This window comes from Cryptomeria japonica, chromosome 2 (assembly GCF_030272615.1).
Source record: "Cryptomeria japonica chromosome 2, Sugi_1.0, whole genome shotgun sequence".
NCBI classification, from domain to species: Eukaryota; Viridiplantae; Streptophyta; class Pinopsida; order Cupressales; family Cupressaceae; genus Cryptomeria; species Cryptomeria japonica.
Genome location: NC_081406.1, coordinates 69,244,776 through 69,272,603, shown reverse-complemented (window position 1 = coordinate 69,272,603; position 27,828 = coordinate 69,244,776). Strand labels below are relative to the sequence as shown.

General features: G+C 35.2%; 1 protein-coding gene across 1 annotated transcript; it reads right to left on the bottom strand.

Annotated features, from left to right (window-relative positions):
• Positions 1-335: 335 nt before the first annotated feature.
• On the bottom strand, positions 336-27,828 carry LOC131050586 (alpha-xylosidase 1). The gene is made up of 4 exons (XM_057984785.2): positions 27,359-27,828; positions 23,443-24,104; positions 22,157-22,387; positions 336-2,103 (listed from the first exon to the last, which is right to left on the bottom strand). Exons 1-4 carry the CDS (start codon positions 27,553-27,555, stop codon positions 542-544), a joined length of 2,652 nt encoding a protein of 883 aa, XP_057840768.2. The 5' UTR covers positions 27,556-27,828; the 3' UTR covers positions 336-541.

Here is a 27,828-nt window from a genome sequence, read left to right as displayed (position 1 = left end):
CACAAACTATTATTTATCAAATTATCTATTATTAAAAATATTACAATGGAAAGAGAGGGATTCGTAGCTATCCATTTCTACGGTTGTTGATTTGAAACTTTCCTATAAGAAAATAAATAAATGCACAAGAGAAAATGTTGTCCTTTTTTAAATGTAAAAGTTCATAAAACTTTCAGAACTATTTATTATATTTCTATTTTTTTATCATGAGTACTCAAATTAATGATGATGATAATAATGCAATTGACATGAAATACTCACAATAATACATTCAATAGAAAAAAGAGCAAAAAGAAGAAAAATTACGAGAGTATTTTGATTTAAGTTCTAAAACATTTAAGATCAATTTACACATATTCTTCATAAATTTATTTTTTACAATACTCCAATGTACATTGTTTCTGTTTTTTTCATTTTTAATTAAAGACCAAACATACAATATTTTATAAATACTCACATCCAATGCTTAAAGCATGACTTCATGACACTATTTGGCATGTGTTACTCGGAGTTAGCTTTCTAATTTTGAATAGAGAAGATTTTACATGATCATGATAGGATTTGAAGCTTGATAACTCGCATATGATTGGATGTTCTTTATGTCCCATGTAATACTAAAGTTCTTTCCTATAGGAAAATCGACATGGAAAACTAAAGGAGAAGGAGAGGGTCCTAAAACTACCACATGTTTCACCATCCAACCCTCTTCGATAGCATAGTTCCCCATTTGTACCTCAGACTTGACTGTAATTCTTTTTCCATCTGATTCACCAAAAAAGACGACATAAGTGGAACTTCCCTCTTGCAACTTCATTTCCACATCTTCACCATTATCTAAAAAGAGTTCACCTTTTGCATTTCCCATACTATAGTTTAATCCTATTGGAAATGATACCACCAAAGTAAATGGAGTCTTCCTAGCCTCTGTAGTTGTTAAACCCCCTTCTTGCATGGGAAGAATCATCCCATTACAAATATGAACATTAATAGTATCCATGGGGGCCTCTAACGTCACATACTCACCCACAGAAGTAAAGGAGTTTTCCATGTTATTCAAACTATACCAACTCCCTTTAGGGAAATAAGCAGTCACTGTAGTTGTCTGCTTTTGTAGAACAGGGGACACTAGGACACCTGGACCAATGAGAAACTGGGTACTTACATCGTATGTCTCCTCATCCTTTGGAAAAGAGAAAAATAGGGGTCGTGCAATGGGGTCCCCTATCATATGAGCCTCATAGTTTAGTGTATAAATATAAGGCAAGATTTTGTAACGTAGTCCCAATGCTTTGCGTGCTGACTTGGCCACTAAGTCCCACAAATAAAGTTCCTGTCGTGGGCTATCAAAATTAGAATGGTCCCTACTAAAGGGATAAAATGCTCCCAATTGAATCCATCGTGCACATAACTCCTCATTAGTACCACCTAAAAATCCACATATATCAGCCCCAACCATTGGTATGCCGAACATCCCAAATCTCAATATTGTTGAGATGGAGTGTCTAAGGTCCTCCCAAGAAGCAAGGTTATCCCCAGTCCAATGTGCTGTGTATGATCCCGACCCAACAAATGTAGACCTTGACAATATGAAGGGACGTTTATTCAAGATTTTTTGAAGGGCAATGTGTGTGGCAATTGCCTCTGAGAACCCATAGAGGTTATGAGCATCATACTCAAGTATACCATTATAGTGGGTGGAGCTTGTGGCAATAGTACTCAATCCAATTGGGGCATGTGTTCCAAAGGTATTGATCTTGTAAGGGGGATTATCCCATTGAGTGTTATTAATTGAGGTGCAATCAAGGCAACATGTGAAGACAACACCTTGGCCAGGGCATGTTTTATTATTAGGGGTAGTGCATTTTCCGCTACAAAAATTGGATATCTCATTCATATCAATCCAAAGGCCATCCATTGGGACTATCTTGTAGAATTGTGATATCTCATCTTCCCAAAAGGAAATTGTTTTTGGATTGAGGAAGTCAAGGAAATAAACAACTCCTGGCCATACTTGACCCGCAAAGGGCTCGCCATCATGCTTTATGAAGACATCAGAGGCCATCCCTCGTTGAAAGGTTTCATAAGTAGAATTCACACTAATTCCTGCAATAAAGAATAGTTATGTCAAATAATGGGAAATAAAATTTTATTAATAAAAATAGAGTACTAAAATAATAATATTAGAACCCATGTCATACAAGAAATGTCATTCTTAGGTTTTTACAAAAATGTCATTCTTAAGTTTTTACAAAACATTCCATTCTAGAAAAATGAAAATTAGACAAAGATTATAAAATAAACGATTAACAAAAATATTTATACCATTTTATTTTATAATAAACTATAAGTTATACAAAATATCAAATGCATCTATATTTACAAAACCTCTTACCTAGAATTTCCTCTTTTCCTATCATCCAATGTTACTTTTAAATTCATCTAGTCTATAGATCTTCTTTCAATTAATCCACAAAAATATATGATCTCTTCTTAGGATTCTTAAGGTTTTGTGGGGTGGGAGAGAAAATGACATAGTCTAATACAAGTGGTAAGAGAGGCCAAATCAAAATTAGATGCTCCTCTTCACCTCTCTAATAATCACTTATATCTAGATACTTTTTTTCCTTTATGGTGTGGCTTTTATTAGTTTAGTAATAAGAGAAGATATTGACACCATTAAATAATATAAATAGAATGTCATGAGGTATAAGGAAAAAGGTTTGGCCATAAATTTTTAGAAGTGGTAGCATGTGAAATCTTTGTAACATTGTACCATGATTATTAATATGAAGAACAAAGTTCAAGGCTCTGCAAATTCCACCTTTGGTTGGATCTAGAGTGCACACAACAAATGTTTAGACAAGTTGCTCTTAGGTAGTAAGCATGAGAGAGCTCATGTTTTTACCAATAGGTATGTTAGATATGAATGGCCAATAAATTTAAAGGTGGATGGGGAGGTGCTCCCTCTCTCCTAATAAAATTTGTTCATTTAATAAGTTTATATAGTTGATTGATGTGAGACATTTTGATGTATATTTGAAAGAAAAGTTTGTGTGAGGGAGGATATTGTTTTAGTTGATATGGTTCCATGAAGAGACATAAGTGTGGTCTTGTAAATTAGAAATGGCAGGAGTCATAATAAGTTGTTCATCTTGTTTTTCATCTTCCACATGAATTTAATGAGAAACTAATGCATATGTGTTAATAATAACAAAGAGGCTTTCCATAAAGATAATGCAACATCTTGCTTAGTTTGTCACTAATAATTTTGATTCTCTATCTATCTAAATCCATAGTAAAATCTTAACAATGTGAAATGTTGAAATAATTTGAACTCTAACAAACAACTTTTAATAATAAATTTTATATATATATATATATATATATTTAAAATTGGATATTAAAATCACTTAACATATTTGTTTAAATGATTAAAAGACTTGATAAATTATATATTTTAGATATTAAAAAAATTAAAAACATGGAGAAAAATTCAATTAACTTAACACACACTACAAGCATTAAAAATCAAAAATATATTTAGATGTTTCAATTGAAAAGATTTTGTATCCTTGAAAATGATTTTTTTAGAGAAGTTAATTAATCTTAACTCAAATTAATGAATTTTCCACAGTTCATAATGATTTCAAATTTCTTCTTCTTTTGAATTAGACCTTGTATAAAAGCTAAATGATCTAATCCAAAAAGAAGAAAATCTGAAATCAAATTAAAAATTATTTAGATCTTATAATTCTTTAATTCAAATATATACATAAAAAATCCTTAAAATCACACATAGCAATCCTATGATAGAAAAACACTATTATTTATTTATATATAATCAATAAAAAATTGTAAATCCATGTATACATGTGAAATTAGATGTTAAAGATGGTCTAGTCAAACTTGAATATATACTAATTAGGAAGAGAACAAAAAAGTATACATATATAGTTCTTTCATTAAAAGTATATGGCTTTACGTTATAGTGATTTTTATAGGAGAAATGAATGTCTTGAATATTTTTAGTCCCTTCTTTTTTTAAGCATTCACCTTTTTTTTAATTAATAGATATCTTGAAAACTGTGCCAAGAAATAAGAACTATAGATATCCTATAGTTTATAGCCGTTTATTTTTCACATTTATTTTTCTCTCTTTTTTATTTTTCTTTTTCTTTTTTTGTGATTGGCAGGTGATGCAAGGGCATCCGGGAAATTCATCTGGTTGGAGCAGTTGACCGTAGAGTTGTTGATTACCAAGGAGGTGACCTTGGAGATTGTTGTGTTTCTTCATATTTGTGAATTTAAAGCTGTGGATCTGGATTTAACATCTAGAGATCCTTGACTTAAACATATTCGAATTTAATGGCATTTGGATTTGATTCTGGTGAGATATCTATTCTGGTATTGTTCCGATGTTGGTTTATCCTTACCGTGTTGTTCTTTCAAATGTCGATTCCGGTATTGGTTCGGTGTTGAGTTGCGGATCATTTTCGTGACTTGCAGATCAAATGAGAGTGTTGTTTTGGACCTGGTTGATGTTTGTGGGGGTCCGCTCGAAGTTCTAAACATTTTTGGAGGTGTTCTTGGTGATTTGGCTGACGTGTTTGTGTTTACACACTTCATCATAAACCGGTGCGTTTTGGCCGACTTGATTAAGTTGTTGAGGCTTGTAGATGGTATAAAGGGGAAGTAAGGAGATTCATTTGGAGGGAGGAGATCCAGAAAGTTAAGATTCTGAAAAGATGTAGATTCTGGAGGCATTAAGGTGTTTTTGGTCCAGTAGACTGTGAACCTAACCAACAAACAAAGCAGAAGATGAAGTTGAAGGCAGATGATCTATCGAATCAGGGAATTAAGTTGTTTGAATCATTTTGTTATCTGGGGTTGCAGCCTAGCGTCTGTAAAGCCTGAGGGTATATGTAATTCATTAAATCATCTTAAAGATTGCTCCTTTTCCTTGTTTTCCTCGGTTGTATCTAGTGTTGTGCAAACCAGTTCCTCTATTATTCATGGTGTTTATGTTTTAGGTTGCAAGGCAGGGATGTCCTTCATTGGACCTCCCTACCTTGACTGCATCAGCAAGTGATATTTTTGTCAGGTTTTTAAAATATTTAAAAAAAAATTAATGTTTAGACAAATGCAAAAAGCATGCCAAACAGTAATCAAAATTGATTTGATTTATCTAATAGATTAAATTGTTTATAGAAAAGCTTCGATGGATTTAGCTTCGAAGGAATATTTTCTCATCAGTATTGCTAGGCAAATTAACAACATACCAATGAGATCATGCCAAATTTATCTTCTTTCTATCTAAAAGGGGTGGTACTTGTTTTGGACTGATTTGAGAGATAGTTTAAGTTCAACACAAATACTTAAGCAACTTATGAAAAATATATCAATACTCCTTTTCAAAAAAAAGGTGGATTTGAGGTAAAAGGAGCTAGTTTTCAACAACTAGAAAGAAACGTTGTACAAACATTAGTTATACATGTTCTACAATTATACTTCTATATGAGTCATACATAAATTCAAATGCATTATTGAAAGGAAATTCAGACCATGATTCTATAGTTTATCTTCCATTTTGCAACTAGCCATGGCATTCTTATAGTGTTGTTGTTATGGGTTTTGCATCTCTCCATGCATGAATGCCTTTTGTTTGTCGTGTTTCATATTATTGGTAATCAAAAATAAGATTGTTGTTGGCTTCTGCTTCATGTTCTGCAACAGTTGACTCGAAACCTATAACATATTGGCAGCCTTGTTCTTGTTTCATCTTCTCCAAGTGAGTCACCTGCTTCCTCCACGGAGGCCTGCATGTTCGGCTCCTTGGAGGACATCCCGACCTTGTCTATGATCATTGAACCTCGCCTCCTCCGAGCCTGTAGACGAAGATGTCCATGTTGCTTCATCTCTTGCTCTCATTGCTGGTGAGGCACCTGGTGCAACCCTTGCAATAGTCCCTCTCCGAGCTCGGCCCCCTTTTCCCTATGACCTAGATTGGGAGGACGAGGCTCTTCTTGAGGACGATGATCTCCTGCAGTATGATCCCCTCCTAAGGGTTAATCGTTAGGACTTTTATTTTTCATCTACATCTACTTGCATGTGTGTGTGATTGTGTTCCCCCAAGCTTGCTTTATCTATTTGTTCCCTTCTGGAGGACCCAAGTCACCCTGTAGGTACTTGGATATGGGAGGTTGATTTTTTTTATCCGTTGTGCTCTCCTGAAGGACCCTAGTTACTCCATAGGTGCTTGGATATAGGGTATTTTTTGTTACACATTCCTCTATCTGTCTACCTCCTTCTATTTGTCGTATCTTGCTTTTCGACATTTGGGAACGATGCAAAGCATTGGAGGCATTCTTTGCCCTCTTCCATGTTGACCTGAATTTTTATTTTCTCTTTGTCTTCATGTGCTCTTCTTCAAATCCGATAAATTTGGCACTATGACAATACACCCATCTCGCAGTGATACTATATATCTTTTTGACACTGCTACGGGTTCTGATGCCAAACTATTGGATCCCCCTATCCTCTTGCATTGCATCTTTTGATGTTGTGGACATTTATGTGTCACTATCTATTGGTGGCATTCCACATAAACATCTCGTTATGTTGACGTGCCACAACTACTCTTCTCCTTAGAATGTCATGCCTTTCGTGCATATCATTCTAAGGGGGGGCCATCATATCTGCACTTATCTTTTTAGCTTTGGCATTTATCCTTTCAGCTTTTGCATTGGTGTCTTTTATCGGTTGTTTTTCTTGCTTGCCTAGGTGGGGGCCAAACCACTCGATCTTTCCCTTTTCCAAGATCACCTAGGTGGGGGCCAAACCACTTGATCTTTTTTATTTTCCCAAGATCGCCTACATGGTGGCCAAACCATTCTTGAGTTCCCTTGTAGGGGCCAATCTACTACTCACCAAATTTATCTGCCCAATCGCATGGCTATCTAGCGCATCGCCACCCATGCTGGCAAATCTATCTTTATCTACCCTATCGCATGGCTATCTAGCATGTCACTACCCATGCCGACAAAATTTTATCTTTATCTGCCCTATCGTATGATTATCCATATCGAAATATCACGCCCTATCGTATGGCTATCTAGCATAATGCATCTTGCTACCCATACTGGCGTATCTCATACCAATGACGACCGCTTATCTCGTATCTTTCTGTAACCAGGGGCTTTCCTCCAAGGCGAGGTTTGTTTATGTTACGTTATATTATCCTTTCCTTTACCTTATCATCCATCAAGCTAGTCTACAGCTAGCATGTTTGTGATGTACCAAGTACCAATATTTATTCCAAATCATTGCATCATCTCATTGGGGGCAACCTCATTTGATCAACGAAAATCTACCTCCATGTTGGGACTTTTCTTCCTCTATATCTTCCTCTATTTAGCTTTGCATCCCTCGACAAAGGCATGCTCGCTAAAGTGGGGGCAAAATGTAATATCAAAAATGTTATCCCTTGTAATTAATGTGACAAATGGCGATTTCCTCCATGTCATTGGAGGTCAGGCTCTGCCATCTTGTCCTTTTGTCCACTTAGATCATCCTTGTCAGCTCTAGCCAAAGCATTACCAACTCTGTCAACCTGTCACCTTCGCCGACACACAGGCGAAGCGGAGACGTTCGTGCAACGCACTAGCGTCCTGCGAACCTAACAGTCTGCAAGTGGTCATTTGAGCATTACAGCTGGGCCCAGAAGGAATCATAATGCCTCTGCATGCACCCACCAATGTCTGAATTCCTTCCTGGGCCTTTATCTTTCACTTTGGAGGCATTTTGAGGGGATTCTTTGGCAAGTTTGGCAATCTTCTTGCAAGTTAAGCTCTTTGAGACCAATTTGTACAATATACTATCAACACCACCATTGTTGTAGCATCTCACGCACACTACACTAGCATTTCTAATAACTGTTCATGAGAGGGGAGTTTTCTCAAAACTCTCTTTCTTACTTTTCAAATCTTCATTTCCAATCTTGTATTGCACTTTCAATTGTCTTTATCATATTATTATTCTCGTGGCTTCTTAGGTTGTCCGTGGAGGTGGAAACACCAAAACGGGGGTCTGACTTAGGCAAGCTCCAAAACACAACCCCCAACATTTTCCTTTCCTGCATGTGTGTAGGTACATTGTCATGAAGAGGAGATTAACTTGCGGGAGGCTTCATAGCATGGACCTTTTGTTTGTTTGTTTCCTTCATTCTCTCCTTCCATTTTATCCCGGTTATTTTGTATATCGCATTTATTATCTTAGCTTCATTAGTTTATGTATTTTTATTGCATTATAATCGCATTTGGAACTTTTTGTACGAACTTTGCCCCTCGTCCATACAGGACAATAGTGCATCGCGCTGGTGTCCCAAACCCGCGCACTTGTCCTTTGAATAGAGGCTTGACAGAGTCGTCTGAGAGCCTCAGATTGCCATTAACTGCTTAACTTTGTTGTTTTTATCCCCTGGCTCACCTTAGTGCCAATTCGCAAAGGTAATTAAAAGGACAATTTGTCCTCAAGGATACATCATCCTTGAGGTGGCAAATTTCCTCCATTACAACTTGGTGAAAAATGACTAAGTGTCGAACCAAATATGAACACACACTGTAGAACTCAAAAACTCAAAATTTGAAAACTCTCAAAGCTCCCCTTAGGATGATTATAGCATTTTTCACTACCTTACTCTCCCCCTTTGACATCAATGGCAAAAGAAAGGATCCAGATGCCAAAATTTATACAAAATTCCTATGAACATACTGCATATATACAAATAGACTATCCTAACCTACATAAATTTAAATACATCTGCAAAAATGTTCTTCAATAAGACCACATTACTGTCCCAACCTTTCTTGAGACTCTCCAAAATTGAAATCTACCCTCTAAAATGAAATACTTGCATTTCTGTTTTCTGAAGATTTGAGGGCTCATTGGGTACCATGGCATCTTGGGCTTCCTTCAAAGCATTGAGTAAAGTTTCCAATTTGGGACCAATTAGGCTCTAAAGTTCACTGACTCTACCAACAATCCTATACTTTTCACGCATCAAATTCTTGGTCTTGTCAAGCAATGAAATGACTTAACCTTCTTGACTGGCCATTGAAACAATCAAGGGATCAAAGAATTGGGATATACTTGTCAATAGCTTCTCATTCTCTTTTATTTGCTTCTCAATATCCTCAGTAAAGTTAGAAAATAATAGACGACTTGTAGGCATTGCCTCTTGATAAAGCATTATGAATACTCTTCATGCAAGTGTCTAACAAGATTCTATCATTTGCAATCATATTCTTCAATGAACCCAACCTCTTGGCATCAAATTCATTTCGGACCTTAACCTGACTTCTCAAGTGATTCAAAATGAGTACTTACTGAATTTACTAGACTTTTTCAATTGACTGAAGGGAGTATCTGATGTGTCCTTGACATATGAAGGCATGATCTTCTCCAAGACACTAAATGCAAGAGTAAGTAGCTCATTGTCTTCAATATGAGACTTCAATATCTCCCTTGCTTTGGCCTGAGCAAATGATGCTAGCTACAATTTCTAGATGGGAGAAAGAGTGGCCAGATCAATAGGCCCTTGGACCAACTCAAGATCATCAAATTCTTGCTTGTCCTTCTCCAAAAATACCTTCATTGTCTTTGTAGTGTCTCTTGCTTCCGTGACTGGTTCATTCTTAACTTTTGCCACCTTCACTACTTGTTCACTAGATGGGACTTCATTCTTCACAAATGTCTTAGTTGATTCTACCGGAGGATTTTGAGTATCCTCAACTACATCTACTTTAACTAATTCCTCACTACTTTTGTTCACCTCTCCCTCTCTCAAAACAGAGGGAACATTCACCTCAACATGTTCATCTTTAGATTGCATTCCATGAGCTTTCAAAATAGATGAGTCACCACAAACAGGAACCTCTTTTAAGACAACATCAAAATTGTTCCTTAGCGGGACTGATTTCAAAATCTTCTTTGATTCTCTAATTACTGCCTCAGTCTCCCTAATCATTAACTTATTTATCATGGTCTTTCTTCTAAACTCACTCTTGGTTTCTTTGAGAATTCTATTCACCTCTTCTACCGAGATCATAGGACAAAGATTTATCAAGGCATGCTCTCTAAGTCTGATATCTTCCTCCTTGGCACTCAATCTTCTCATTTCTAATACATCATATAGGCTTTTAGGAATCTCAAACATAATCTCAACAAGGTCCCTATAAAATATATTCAAGTACTTAATAGTGGCTTCTTCTAAAGTTCTCTGGCCAGCTTCATCGAATTTGTCAAAACATTCAAAGAGTGGCTTGAGATTACCTTGAACAGTGAGAGCTTTTTCAACATCTACAATAGACATACCAGATGGATCTAGCTTCATTTTCTTGCTTGCTTTCTCTCCACCGAAGGGCTTGTCCTTAGAGACTTTTGATGCTTTGATGCCCTTGGACTTTATCTCCTTCACAACCTCATCGGATTCAGTCTCTTCATCATCCTTAACAGTAACATATACCCTCGTGCCCTTATCTTTATTCCTCTTCTCTCCTTTGCTAGATGATTTGGCTTTTGATTTCACAGAGCTGGTTGGCTTTTGGGAAGTGGAGGAGGGTGCAAAGCTCCTGGATTGTCTTGGTTTTGCAAAGGAGGCTGCTAAAATAGCTTTCTTAACCTTGATTGGCTCCTTTGCAGATGGCATATTCCTTTTCCTTGCCTCTCTGACTGCTTCAGCGGTGATGCCAATGCTCTCTGCATATTGCTCCACCTCCTTTCTCACTTTCCTTACCATTTCCGGCTTCTTGAATTGCCTATGCAAATTGCAAGTCCTTCTCAGCAAATGTACCAAACCTTTCTTCTAAGGCATCAATGGGCTCACTCAATAAATGTTGAGCATACACCTCAAATATCTACTCATCAACCCCATAGCCCATGGGCATTATCCATACAGTCCTAGGCTCAACTGCTTCCTTTATGCATTTATCAATCTCCACCATGAAGTATATTGTATCCCTATATTTTTTCACAACCAATTTAGGGATCCTTTCCCTAGCTTGCATCATTCTCTGGAAGTTCTTGAAGTATCCCCAAAGTGCAGTTATATGGGCCTTGCTATCTCCAATGTTGTATAAAAGATCTCTAATCTAGACTCCCACCGATCTATCACTAGCCCATTGAATATTATCAACAACCAAAACTTCATTCATAAATCAGAAAAATATGCATAGGATCAAGGTACCAAATTTGAATGTATTTTTCTTATCCTTCTTTATCCTAGTCAGATTCCATATAAGTTGGCTCTAGAGTAGGTCACAAAGATCATACTCCTTGTTCTCCTTAATCATCTGATATGCAACATATATAGCAGTACCGAATACCGAGTTCTCCCGGCTAGAGTGATAAACTTTGTATCTAATAACCATTGAAGCAAATTTCACATCTCACTCAACAATATCATCTATTTTCATACCTCTTTTATCAAATTTGGAACCAGTTGCATTTGTGACCATCTGATTTTTCACAGACCGAAGCGTGTGAAAACCACCGAATGAGCTTAAACCTTTTACAATTTTGATTACATCCTTTGTGATCTTGAACGGTTGGTTCAACCACATGAATTCATCCTGAATTAGGCTCAAAACATATCGGGCCCACTCATCTTCGTCAAACACTGGAAACCTAACAACTTGCATAAATTTATTTTTCCTCAATGCATTGAATTCGAGTTTAATCTTGAAATCCTCTCCTAATATGTGATTGGTGATGGGGTTTACCTAGTTTGCTCAACACTTCACCTAGTTGGTGTTGCTCAATTGCAGCAACTCACCAGACCTAGTTGCTCTCTAGACCTTCAAGTCCTTCTCAATCTCTTCTAGGGCTTGATTCTTGTTCTTTCTAAGGTGTTTGCTTCAAGTGTTTTGGCTAGGAACCCTACCAATTCATTGTGCTTCTCAGTTGCTCAATTGTGGCTTCTTGGCTTTATGTTGTCAAAATGACCTCCTATCATTGTAAGATGTTGCAGAGGTGTGGAGGTGTCTATTAACATGTTTTGTATGCATTTGAGGTCCATTAGTGGCTTGCAATCAATAGGTTTCTTTTCGATTTTAAAATCTTGCCTAGAAAACGGCTACAAGGAATTAGGCCTAATTAGGCCTCCAAATCCGGTTTTCTAGGGCTTGGGTGAAAATGATTCAAAGGAACCCAAATAAGTTTGGATTTTCTTCAAAGATACACCTATCCCTAAAGGATTTTTGTGGTTTTGGCCTTGGTTTCACCGTACAATGTATGAACCCCAAAATGAGGGTTTTGAAGGGTTTACAAGGCCTTTAACCAGCAGTGAATGAGCAAATTGGGGTTTTGGTATTAAATGGATTTGTCAAAGCTTCTCCCTACATGGACAAGTCTGCCCCAACTCCATGAACCCCTCCAAACTCTGAAATGGTGATTTGGCACACACCCCTGCACTTAGCACTTCAATTTCACCTTATTTTCACTAGTCGGGTTGCTCCTAGACTCGCCTAGCATAAGGTGACAATCATACTTAAAATCCTTTCCAGCACTTGAACCTACATATGTACACTATACAGAGGGTTGTCCATCATGTTCTAACAAGTCATGATGACAGCACGTGTGGAACTCATGGGGCAACCATATTTACAAGAAAATTGCTATTTACAAGCCAAAACTGGTTGTTTGCAAACTTGAACAAGAAAACACCAAAGAACAATATTTACAAGACTCTAAAATGAACCAACAACTCAATAAAATACAGGAGTAACTCAATCCATTGCTAGATCAATGGATTTAATCCATATTCAATTGCCAAATGAGTAAAATCAAGCCAAAATGCTGCCAACAAGACTGAAAATGAGTAGTTTCAGTTGTTGAACTTACATCACACACTTCTCCAACCTTGGTAAATGTGCAAGAGAGGGTATATATAGGTTTCCCACGTGTGGATTCCTCTTAGGGCATTAAACAATCCCTAACTCCAACGCTCACCAATTCAGGACAAAAGTTGTCATGACAACTTTTGCAACTTTGCAACTTTTGCACTTTTGGTCTCTCCAACTTATAAGACCTATTCCAAATCATCATAAATGACTTTTCAAACATGTCTAAGACCTATTTAACCCTCCCTAATGCTCATGCCAAGTTTTGATACTTTTGACCATCAAAAAGGTCAATTGGCTACTCAAACTCACTATTTACACAAAAATGCAAACCTAAGTAGAATGAACACAACCTAGGCCTACATTGACACAAAATGCTAACTCTTGGACCCTCCTGGAGTCCTTATTCATCACTGACTTGGCTAGAGTCAGTACAAGCCAAAATTGTAAAAACTAAATTGCCTAAGTCCTAGGTGCTCCTACACCAATTGGTGTACAGATTCAACAAATGGGAACCTCCTAATTCTTCAATGTTTGTATGAATGTATGCACTAATATGTTCCACATGAAGAACATCATACAAAACCGATGAAAATGTGCCTTGCGGATCATCTTCCACCGATTTGTATGGGTGCTTCTTGAACTTGGGCTGAGATCTCTCACCTATATCAACTACCAAAGGTGTATCCATTGCAAAGATATCAAATTAACAAACTTCATAGAGAAATACCTTACTTCGCCGAATTAGGGTTTTCACACTTAATCGCCTTCACACTTTGATCACTCAGAAATCTTCTCGCAGAGCTCGCTTTTACTTTCTCTTACAGAATGCAAAGTGGAAAATGAAAGGTGATGGTTGTCTTTTATCATTCGCACTTATAACTTTTAATGTAATAAATGCACTTGTCCTAACTCTTTCGGACATCCTGTTATCACAAACTGCTCACAAGAATTCTCCTGTGGATCTCCAATTTAGCTCAAACACTTCCGGAAATCTTTCTAGATGATCTACAATACACCAATGCAACTACTAACAATCTGTCGTATTCTGACATCAACTTCTGGCAGGGGAGAAAAAGATTTTCTTGAAAACTCCCCCCAGGCCAGAGGCCTTAAACTAATTCCCGAAGGAATTTCCAGCACCGGATTTAGGTGCAAATCCATTTTTTGCATTGTCATCACTTCTTTACCCACATCTTCTTCATTTGACTCCTGATCTCATCCACCTTCACTTTTCCTTTATCATCTATCTAGACATTCTTGCTCTTGTCTATCGGACCCTTCCTGTCCACTTTCTTGCTTCTACAAAATTTTGTAATGTGATCAGATTTGTTGCAATTATAGCACACAACATTTCTTTGTCTAGGTCTATAATTTACTTCATTTCCCCTTGATCTGCACTAATTAGCAATGTGACCAAATTTACCACAAGCATAACATCTAACATTCATTCTATTGAAAGAGTTATTTGTCATACTTCTCCATTCACTTGATCTATGATCAAACTTATTGCAATTGAAGCACTGACCAGAGAAAGATGGACCATTCTAATCCATCCTATTTCTACATTAACTAGCATTATGACCAAATTTATTGCAAACAAAACAGTTACCATTGAACTTTTGAGCATTAGGTTGCCTTACTGGAGACCTTTTAGCTTTGCTCTTCTGATGTTTTGACTTAGGATTGCTTTGACCATACCGAGAGCTTTCTCCTTTCTCATATCCAAGAGCTCGCTTGTCATCTTCATTCTTCTGACTTTTCAGCAACACAAAAAGTTTTGCTGAGCTAATCTTGAACTTTTCCTTGTACTCATTTGCAATAGCAAGTTCGTCCCTAAGAATAACAATCTGTCTTACAAGCTCTTCTTCATTGTTTCTCAATTGTTGCAATTCAAGCTTTAGCTGATCATTTTCACAATTGATTTTGTAGCATTCATCGTATCTTTCTTTCAAGGACTGATTAAGGTTCTCTTCATTCTTCTTTCTTCCCTCAATCTCCTTTGTCAACCTCATTACTATAGATTACATCTCATTTTTTTGGACTTCATTATCTCTAGCAAGCTTCTCAAATTCTTTTGTTTTCTCTTTCAAAGCTTGATTCAAGACACCATCATCTATGTTTTGTCTTTCTTTCTACTTTAGTTGATCAACAAGTTCTTTTCTTTTTTCCCTAGACTTATTAAGTTTCTCCTTCAATGATTGAAGGAAATTCTCAACATCCTTAAGATTCACTTTCAATTCTTGGACTTCAACTTTGGACTGGTCAAGATCATCAAGTGCAACAAGAAGTTGATGTTGAAGACCATCAGAATCCATTGCACCACATTCCCGGATCCTCCTCAAGTTGTTAAACTTCTTCTAAGGAACTAGGCTCTGATTCCAATTGTTGGAATCAAGGAACACTAAGAGGGGGGTGAATCAGTGTTCTACAAATTTTAACTTTATTAATTTGTTCTTTCAACCACTTAATACATTGAACCAAAAGAAAGATGCAAGAATACAAAGCAATCAACCACAACACCATAACACAAGGATTTTATATGTGGAAAACCTAGTCAAGGGAAAAACTATGGTGGGGATGAGACCCACAAATGAGTATACTCAAATATAAAGTTTTACAATGGAATGCAAGTACATTCAAACACGCTACCTAGAGCTCATTGTTCAAACAAAGAAGGGCTACAACCCTAGGAAGACTCATTGTCTTACAAATGAGTTACAGAAGATTACTGAAGTACATGAACTCAATAATAGCATTTACAAATGCCTGATTGTAGTTTCAGTTAAGCACGTTACACAAACTTTTCATATTCTGCCTTATACTACTATGTTCCATTGTTTTGCTCTGATCTGGAGCATAGATCTCTAATTTGTGCACGTGCAACAACACACAATCGATCACCAACACCTTTTGCATTCACCACACATTCTAAAATGATCAAATACATCACTAATATATATCCACAACAAGATATTAGATCAACCAAATGTCGGCTTTAAGAACACATAGCATATTATGAAACATGTACATACTGTTGTTTAAATCTAAATCAAAATACCAATGCGAACCAAAACAATTATCCACACATTGCCACAACCATCGGAATAAGTACCTAGACCACAAAAATAATCACCAAAATCGATCCACATAATCCGCAGAAGGATTATCCACACAATTATGTCCTGCACTGATAAACTGAAAAACTGATATATCGGAGCTTCTAACACAAACACTAATCATCACCGGAGGCTAAAACTCTGGAATAAGGTTGTCCCGACACCCATCAACCTACAACCAGATCCGCAATACAAGATGATAACCGGAAAAGATATATCAACCAAAATGCACAACACTGTCAGATGCTCTGATCTAGCTTGTCAAACTTGAAGCAGTCTTGAATCTGATTCCAATAGGATCACATGCAGCAATGCAAATGGGTACACTGACTTGGGTTGCCATCAATGACTACCGGATAACCTATGTAGTGTCTCTTGCCAACACACCAAACAAGACCAAAAATTATAATTAAGGGAAACCCTAAACACATGAGGATAATCTTGTTGACCAACCCTAGTATGATCCCTATAATGCTAAATGAGAATCTAATGGACCAAGGTAAGCTCTCATTTTCCACTAGCTCTATGAGATTCTACTAATTGCTAAGCCTTCACCAATTTCCCCCCTACCTATCACTTCAATGATGATAAAGAGGCCATGGTTGGATACCTCCTTAGTATTGGTGTCAAACTTCCATCCTCCCCATCCCCGTCTAATTTCAATCTATCTCCTATTACTTATCCTTTGTCTACCTTTAAGAATGAAAATCTTTGTCTACCTTTGAGAATGAAAATCTATCGTATCCCTCATCCATGTATTCCTCTCATCTCTCACCTACATACAACCCCCATCCAACATTCATACCATCATATATAAATACCCATATCACCTCCACCCAAAATCCAAGTCCCTTATACCATAATCCTCAAAACCATAATCCTGACCTTCCATCTAATCCAAACCCTCAATATAATCCTAATCCTTCAAGATATAATCATATTCCTCCAATTCATTATCCTAATCCTTTATCTCATCCTAGTTTTTTAATTAAGCTTGAAATTCTCCCTCCAAAAAATATCCAAGGATTATTAGAAAAGAATACTAAATCCCCACATGGTTAAATAAAGTTGTGAAATCTCCCCATGTCATGCATCCACCTCCATCTCCTCCAAATCAAGATAAACACCAATAATCCAAACCTCATGACTCTCTTGGATCTCTTTATTTACTCAAATTAAAGATTATATACACTATTCCTCCCCCATCACACCATCCACACCTAATGAATTATTCACTTTCCATGCTCCAAAGAATGCTATCATAGGTTCCCCTCCATCTCAAGATTAATACATACCTTCCACTCCATCCAATGACCTCATTCCAAGTTAAGATCAAAAAATATCTTCCATGTCATCTCATGATCTTAACCCATGACACAGTCCCCTCCTAAATCAAAATCAAAGTATCCATCCATCTCCATCTCAAGACCCCATTCTGAATCAAGGGAAAAATATCCCTTCCATACCACCACATGATCCTATTTCAAATGAATATCAAAGCATCCCCATTTCATCCTTTTTGTGATCCCTCCCCAAGTCAAGTTCAAAGTATCCCTTCATCTCCATGTCATGAGTTCAATCCCTCTCAAGAGCCCCAAATCCCTCCTCCCTGTCATGATCCTAATCCTCCACAAAATTTTATTACCCCTATCCAAGCTATCCATGAAGCCTTCACCTATCAAATGGGATCTTCCACCTTCATCTAGTCTAATTTACTCCATGATCCTATCATTCTTTCCATGTCATATCCCCCTCAAAATATGCTCATGTCTTTTTTCCAAATCAACTAGTATTCCATTGGCAAAGGGTTTTCCAAAACACGCATTGTTAAGGAAAAGGTTTAGGCCTTCATGAACAAGACATATTAGAACCCCTTTGTATCAAAGAGAATCCAAATTATCATTGCCTTGGATGCATAGCTCATTTTCAAGATGTTAGTATTCCCCCCAAAACCCACATTCCCCCACTTAAATCCAAACATTCATATCCTTCATCTCTTCCATCCATTTTAGGCCCCTATGTCCCAAAATCAAATCCTTCATCCCTTCCATCTATTTTGGATCCCTATGTCCCATAGCCAAAACCTTCATCCCTTCCATCTATCTTGGGTCCTTATATCCCTCCATCCACTTTCCCTTTCCTCCTATCTTAAAACCACTTCATCCTATTTATCCATCACCTCAAATACACAATTAACATAAACAAAGGAACACATCCTTGAAGCCCTTCCAACATCCTATCTACATTAACCCGTACATAAGGCCTTCATATCATTCCTCTCCATCCTCCAATTCCATTTCTCTTGGAATCAATTTGGATGCCAAATTTCAAATTCATAAAGCCAAAAATCCATAGAACCTCTAGATCAAGATTTCTCATCCAGAAGATATGTGAAATAAAAAATATAATCCAAAGAAAGCTAAATCTAAAAGACCAAAAAGGTGCATCGAGAAAAAAGAAAAAAGCAAAATGATGTGGATTCTCAAGTTACTTATACAAGCAATGCATCCCAAAGAATAATCTGAATTAGAATCCAAACTTACTAATCTAAAAGCTTCATAAACCCCCAAGTCCTCTAATCCTCTATCTTCTATAGCCATATTGGGTCCTTATGTCCAAAATCCACTATCCTCAATTTGCTATCATCTCCTCCATCCATTTTGGGTTCCTATGTCCCAAAATACACATCCACACCCTCATCCAAGTACCAAAATGTAAAATCCAATTCTCCTCCACAACTTTGCTATCCCTCAAGGTGTGTGCCAATGTTTGTCTTGACACCATTCCATCCATTGACCCACAAATCTTCGAACATCCCATCTATTATCCAACATTCATTCCTCATCACACTCCTTTAATCCAATCCTTTTCATAAACCCTTATTTGTCTCCATATCCCCATCCACTTCATCCCCCTTACCATCATTCTACCAACATCTACGAGCATACCTCCAATTGTCATGATCAATTATAGCACTTATCGAAGAGACGCCATCTATGGAAATAAAGGCTTGAGTCCTTGTACCATATCCTTAATACCCATCCACTATCTTTCAAATCCAATTTATCCTAATCTTTCTCCATAAATACCATTCCAAAAATCCTTTGAAAAAAGTATAGAGAAATCATTTGTGTAATGGTGAAAACCACTTCTCATGGCACCTTGGTCAAGTACTATGATGAAATATAGAAAATAAGTGTCATATGTTGTCCATCATCCATGTTATCCTATCTACCACATCCTATCGAGATTGTCCATTATCCCTTATACCCTATCCATCATCCTATCTAAGTCAATCCTCCCTTTTCCACCTTTGATCTTGACAAGGCTAAGATTTTAATAAGCATCATGTATCATATCTAGCTAACCATATCCACACCTTCCATCTCGTATCCCTCACCCTACCCTCATCATATCTAAATGTGTCCTTCCTTCCCTCCTTTAATCTTAATTATCCTACTTATTTATCCTACATCCTATACCTCCCATCCTATCCAACTCCATCCTTCTTATGCATCTTTGATCTTGACAAGGAGCCTAGGGAAAAAATAGTCATGCATATATCCTTCATGCCACATCCCTCATGATATCTCCTTCATCCCATCCTACCTAGATTCATCCCCCCTTTTCACCTTTGATCTTGATCAAATCCAGGGGCAAACTATCCATTCATACTTCAAAAAAATGAAGACCTCTCTCCCCCCACCATCCATATTTATTATACACAATCCTTCCATCTAATGCATATTTCCCATCATGTTCCATCCTCAATTACACTACCTCTAGTGTTGAGCATTTTGTTCCTTTGCAACATAGTCCTTGGAGCTCCATCCTCCTACCCTTTCGTTGCTAGTGATATCCATTCAATTAATCCCTTTATCTCCTAGCCAAGCAATCCCTGTAATACATGCTTATATTGAGAGGGAGTGTGAAATAGTATAAGACAATTCTTTACTTTTTCAAACTAACAACCACAATAATATCAATAGCACAATACCATTTTCATAAGATATAACAGTTATGAAACAAAAGAAGAACACATGATTTATGTGGAAACCCCTACAAGAGAAAACCATAGCAAAATATTGCCTATATAAAACTCTCTTACAAGTTCCATAGGCCCCAATGGAACTCCTAATAAATTGTCTAAAAAATAACTTTTAAAACATTTTTATAATCTAGTTACACATTAACACACATAAATGTTCATGTATTATAGGTTGAGAGAGGGGTGATTCATATAATATCTTGTGTATTGCATCAACATATATTTGGCAAGAGGACATAGCCAAATATTTCTATCTTATTGTGTACATACTAATTGGTCGAAGAACATACAACTTAGGTGAGAATAATGGTGAAGACCTATAGCATCCATAAAAGAGGTCAAAGAGCTTCAAATATGGAGGTTGTAGAGGTATATACCTCATTGAACATATGCAAGATAAATAGAAAATTAATCCCCTTGTGCAATTGTAGAAGGTCTTGCAAAACAAATTGGTGTCTCATTTGGAAACAACCTTAAAAACTACCTTTATAATTATTAAATCAAAACAAATAACTTACACAAGACTATCCAACAAAAAAAGATGCATTTTAGTGTTCTCCTTCATCATTGTAAAAAATGTTTTCTTCTCAATAACACTAGGAAACTTTCTTGCCAAGACAAGATCACTATACAAGAATCAACAAAAGACAACATATAAAATGACCCTAAATGTTAGGAAAATGGTGTCTCAACCTAGTCATTATAATAGGTTATTATATTGAATACGAGAGGGTTGCAAGGAGGGGAGGTACCACCCTTGTGGGGTCTGGGGGGATGACCCCTTCGGTGGGTGTTTGGGAGCAATGTCCTTGAAAGCCATATTTTATGTATATTTTATTATTGTAAATTTGATTCATTCATCATTAGGTCTCAAATTTGACAATAGAGATTATGTTGGCTTTGCTTGCCTAAAAGGCAACCTTATTTTATGAGGGCATTGTAAAATTACAACTACGCGTTATGATGTATTCTGGGAGTTTGATAACGACTAAGTTGTCTTTGAATCTCTAGTTGGTGATACTCCTATGAAAATATTGCTCTGCAAGTATATTGTAATCTTGTGGTTTCTAAATAATATATTGTACGACTTTTGGAGTTGGGTTTTGCTCCCTAAAATATTTTCTAAACATAGATCACTATGTTGTATGAATGATATTTATATTTATTTCTTTTTATTTTCAATAGCTATTGTAAAGATCAGAAATTTTTTGCATAACTCGTCTCTTAAAATTGGCATAGAAAATTGTTTTGCTACCTTAGCTTCCTTACACTAAAAGCCTTTTCTATAAACTCTACTTAAATATATATAGTCGAAGGAATCTTATGGGAGGAGAAAACTTGAAGTATTTTTAAAAGTCAAGATTTCCTAGATAACGTCTTATGGAATAGATTTTAGAGTCAATTTTTACATATCATATCCATTGAAAGCATTCTAGTATAGACTATTATCATCATCCTCACTGCTAAAGAATGAATGATTTCAACTATTATATTATTATTTAGTTACAACTCATGTTTAACTATATTATCTATCTTATTTTTCTAAACACTTGGTTTCCACCTCTATTACAAGTATTAATTACAAGAATGAAGTGGAACCTTTTTTAAGAGGTCATTTAACCACTTGCTTAATTATTGATCATAACAAATACTTTTGTTATCTTCAATATAAATACTAAATCGTTCAACCATTAATAATTCATGTAATCTTCATCTTTCTAATGTTTTCTATATATTCTTACTAAAGGTTTATTTAAATATATATATATATAAAAATTTTGGAAAATACCACTGAATAGCAAACTTAGGCCTCACAATGTCTTAAAGTTGATATAGGTAAAACACAAACTTATGGGATTCACATGGGACTTAATATAATATATTTCCCTAAGGGAGAGGGATTATTGATCTTCTCTCAATAATGCACAAAATATTTAGAAGTCCAAATTCTTATGATCTAATGGCATTATGCATGACAATATGCAAGACTCTTATGCTAAACACAAATCTCAAATCATACTCTCATTAGATCTTAAATATGACTATGTAGTACTATTTTGATAATTAAATAAATGGGTAAGGAGAGGCAATACCTGGATCAACAATGATAACATATTTTTGACCATTGGCATGAATTCGGTCAATGAAAGAATGTAACTTTTCTTTAGGATAATTAATAGGATCTAGTGTAAAGTCCTTAGCCCCATCCATGTAGTTATCATCAGTCCACATTACCTCCAATGGTATTTGTGATTTATTATAATTGTCCACCACATATTCTATATCTGAAACATTCTTATAACCAAATTTACATTGGTGAAAACCTGTACATACAAAAATAAAATTGACAACCATTAAAATATAAGCTTGTATATCTTTTACCAAATATTCTTTCAACTTCTATCACATCATACATTTATTATTATAATTAAAAAATAATAAATAATATATAAAATAATAAAGATTATGCTAATAAAATGTATAAGTTTGATAACATTCATTTCAACCCATACAATTTGTTTTCCTTCACTTAAATTTAAAAGGAAATTATATAAAATATTTTTAAAAATAGAATAGCTTACCTTATTCTCAAAATGTAAAACTCATAGTATAGAACATTTCCCAAGAAACATCAAATTTTGAATACTACACCCTATATTCAATATACTAAAAGCTCTAATTTAAAAGGTATATATTTTAATACTATTCCAACCTTGCATCCAATGCATTGTACTCTATCTTTCTTTTTAAGATATTGAAACTTTAAAAAAATATAAAATAATATAATTAAATCATTTATATTTTAGTATTAATTAAATAGTAATACAAAATAAAACCTATAAATTAAATTATAAAATTTATTCACTTGATTTAGTAAAAAAAAAAGATAATTTGTTAATGTTTTAAGTCTAGAGATCTAAAATAAAATAAATTTAAAATAACCTTCAAAAAATTTCCTTAATTTAAAACAATTACTATAACTTTAAACTACCAAAGTCGAAAAGGATCTTCTACAAAATTTTAAATAATAAATAATAATTGAACACAACAAAAAGAACTAGAAAGGTTTGATTCAATAAACCTAGTATAAAAAAACAATACCAAAACTTCAAATATAAAACTTTGCCAACTTTATTTGTTGAAATGTACATTTAAACAAACATAAGAAGCTCACCCAAACGTATCTTGAAGTTGGTCTCATATTCTACTTTAAAAGAATAGTTTTCAATCTGTATAAACTATATGAAACATAATTAAACAGTTCAATAGCAACTCATTTGATCTTTTCTATGTAATTGTATGGTTTTTTAACTTTAAGGTTGGTAGTATATTTATAAAAAAGAGAAAAATGTATAAAGTGGAGTTCATAGGAAAGTACCGAAAGCCCAATAAGGCATAGCAACTGGACGACCTATGAGGGAAGTGTATTGTTGAACCACATCCAATGGAGACTTCCCTGCAAAGAAGTAGAAATCGAGCACACCTCCAATGATCTTATATGTTAACACACTAGCATTATAGAAAACATCCATCCCATTGCTATTCAATAGTAGCACTCCATGAGCAACACCTTCCTCCCTTAAATCCATGTAAAAGGGATGAACCCCATACAAATTTGTGTACAAATTTTTAGGTGAAATGTCACTTGCATAAAGAGTATAAGGTTGATTGGGCACAATCTTAATTCCATCTGGTTGTGTGTTCTCTCCAAGACCATATAATACAGCTATTGTGGGAAGGCATGTAGTGATCTCCAAATATTGGTCTTTGAACACCAAGTTACCATAAGAGGAGGAGTTGAAGAGGACATCCCCATTGGAAATGCGAGTAATTGCAAACCCAAATGGATTGGTAGTATAAGAGAAGACCAACTCATTACCTAAAAGCTCAACATATTCAAACATTGGTTTGGAAATTATGATTTCTTGTCTTCCTTGCCAATCAGGTACTTGTGCCCTAGGAAGTAGATTATAAGGAACTTCCCATCTCTTTTTCTTTGCATCAGTTATATGGACTCTTATCCGATCCTCTGTTTCATGCCTGCAAAGTAAATTAGTGTATGTGTCATTAACTCAACCCAAAAGTAACCATTACCAAATAAGGCAAAGAGGTGAGATATCCAATTGAACACAAATTGGAAATAAAAAAGCTTATTAATGCTTGAGATTTTAACAAGTATTTGGATATAACTATGAATTTGAATTTGTTTGTATATTAAAAATAACTATGTTGTGGGGGTCCCTTTTATCACCTTATTTATGAAATCTTGACGGATATAATAATGTGAGTGGTTATGAAATATAAGCCTATCAAATTTTGGGCTTTAAATATAATTACTTAGATGACATGGCCTCAATTATGCTAGTTACATTTTGGAGCAAAATAACCTAACATATCTAAAACATGAAAAACAAGATCCAAACCAATATTATAGAATTTTAATTTAGAACATGAAACTTTAATGTAAATTTTAAAGAAAAACGCAAACTCAAAATTGTACATTTTAAAAATCACTAACTAAAACTAAATGTTCATATCTAAACCTATACACTATAGATATAAAATTATTACATCACACATACTTCAAACTTCCAAAAATAATTATTTCAATCTAAATAGATTAAATTTTCCAAACAAAAGATAAATAGCCTAATACATTCAATCTAGACAAATAACAATAATATATGAATAGAAGAAAAACATGTAAATGCTATCAAATCCAAACTCATACAACACAATAACCAAAACCAATGTAAAAAAAAGTATTTAGATATAAGGCCAAAAAATAGGAACCGATGTGGGATTTTAGATGCATAGCTATACCCCTTAATTTTAATTAACATTTATTTCTTTTTTTTTAAGGGCAAGCGCTTTTGACTGGAGCTATGAACCAATGAGATCACATGGGAGGACCTCATCTCCATGTCGTGAGCCAAGGCATCCTTGATGAAGCACTTGTACGGCTTGAAAGCACCAGCCATGATTTCCATTGGCCAACGAACAGAGACAAACCATCGATCGAGCCGCTGATAGTGAGAGCCGACATCAAACTTTTTGCCCTACATCTGTGCTAGGCCTTCCTCGCGATACATGCTACTAGATTGGTTTGTCGGCACTAGCGAGGCGGAACAAATGTTTTTTATGGGATGGGGGACCTGCAGACAGTCACAGTCAATGAGGGGTGGGTTAAACCTTCACCTCACCATACCGCCCAACTTGGACGGCACGGCGTAAGGCTCGGGGGTTTCGACCCCGAGACCTCCACCCAGAGGTGTGCAACCTACAACTGTTGCGATATGGGGACAACCCCCTAATTAACATTTATTTCAATGGCATGCACTTAAATATATTTTGTGCAGTCATAATAGAAAAGCTTGACATATTTCAAACCCCAATTAGGATTATTTTTAAGTTAAAAACCAATATTATACAAATGTGAATCCTATTAGCTTAAGTTAATTCCCTCCATATATGAAGTGTTTGTATCATATATGAGGTATACTATATATTTCAATTATGTTAGATTCGATACTAATTTTAAAATTTGAGAAAAAAGTTATCATTTTTTGTTTCTTATATTAAAGATGGATCACTTTATATGATGAAAGATTCATGTAAAATTTTGTTATTTTTAATGATAGTGTATATTATCCTTTACAAAATACTATTACATATATTAACAAAAACAAAACGATAGGTGGAAATAGTCACACTTCAAAAGTCCAACTCCAACTCAACTCATAGACAAGAATTTTTTCATATTTATTAAATTAAACATTTTCAAAAGAAAAATAAGATATGCAATACATGCGAAACCTATAAATTATCCTTTACAAAATACTATTACATATATTAACAAAAAAAACGATAGGTGGAAATAGTCACACTTCAAAAGTCCAACTCCAACTCAACTCATAGACAAGAATTTTTTCATATTTATTAAATTAAACATTTTCAAAAGAAAAACAAGATATGCAATACATGTGAAACCTATTAGAAATAACCTAAAACCAAAAATATATCAAATCTATATCTCAAAACTAGCAAATCCAATAAGATCAAAAGAGAAAACCTAAATCCACAAAAATGAAAATACCATTCATAACATATTTATATCAAATAAAAAATGCATTAATACACACTCATGGAAACAAAAGAAACAAAAATCAAATCCACAAAATTGAGCATACCATTCATAAAATATTTATATCAAATCAAAATAACATCAATAGCCACTTGGATGGAAAAAATAAAGAACAAAGCCCAAATCAAAAAAACTGAACATACCATTCATAAGATATTTATATCAAATAAAAAATACAGCAATAGACACCTTATGGGAATAAAAAAAGCAACAAAATCCAAATCCACAAAATTGAATGTTCCATTCATTAAAATATTTATATCAAATAAAAAATACATTAATAAATACTAGATGGGATAACAAAAGAACAAAATCCAAATCTGCAAAACTGAACATACCATTCATAACATATTTATCTCATATTAAAAATGCATCAATAGACATTGGACGAGGAAAGCAAAAGAACAAAACCCAATCCACAACACATAGCATACCATTCATAACATATTTATATCGAATCCAAAGTACATCAATAGGCATTGGATGAGAGAAAAAAGAAACAAAACCCAAACACACAAAATTACGCACCGTTCATAACATATTTATATCAAAATCAAATACATCAGCACACACTCAATGAGAAGAAAAGAAACAAAACTCAAATCTACAAAACTGAACATACGATTTGTAACATACTTATATCAAATAAAAAATGCATCAATAGACATTGGATGAGAAAAACAAAAACTCAAATCCACAAAACTGATCGTAGTACTGATAACATATTTATATCAAACCAAAAGTATATCAATAGACATTAGACGAGAGAAAAAGAACCAACCCAAATGCACAAAATTGAACATACTATTCATAACACATTTATATCAAATAAAAAATACTTAGTACGCACTCGAGGAGAAGAAAAGAAACAAAACCCAAATCCACAAAACTGAACATACAATTTGTAACATGCTTATATCAAATAAAAAGTGCATCAATTGATATTGGATGGGGAAAAAAAGAAACAAAACTCAAATACACAAAACTAAACATACTATTCATAACGTAGTTATATCAAATAAAAAATACATCCATAGACATTAGATGAGAAGAAAAGAAACAAAACCCAAATCCACTAAACTCAACAGACCTAACATCCATATACATCAATAAACACTGAATAAGAAGAGAAGAGGAAGAAAAACCCTACTTGACATAAAGCTGGAGAAGAGGAATATCTGGTCCATAAGTATCAGTGCTCTGTATAACCTCCAAGCTTCCTATCAAGCTCCCATCAGACCCTTTCTCAATGGAAATAAGACGATAACCATGACCAACTTCCTGCCCATAACTCACAGTAGCCCAGAGAACACAGATAAATGCTGAGAAAGCTGCTAGACCAGCCATTTTTTTTGAATGATATGGACTTCAATATCTAGATATATGTAGATTTGGGCGAATTGGGACTGCCTTCAGATAGACGTAATGAATTAATTGGTTATGATATGGACATGAGAGTAAAGTTGAGGATAGCTTTGCGCTGCAGAAAGGGCGATCTGAGTAGACAAGAAAATAAACCCTAGCTTTCTCCCTTTGCTTAAACTAGAGTTCATACAACTGGGAGAAGCAACCTCCCCCAAAGATAGCTTATGGCGGGCCACACACGTTTGGCATTTTGTT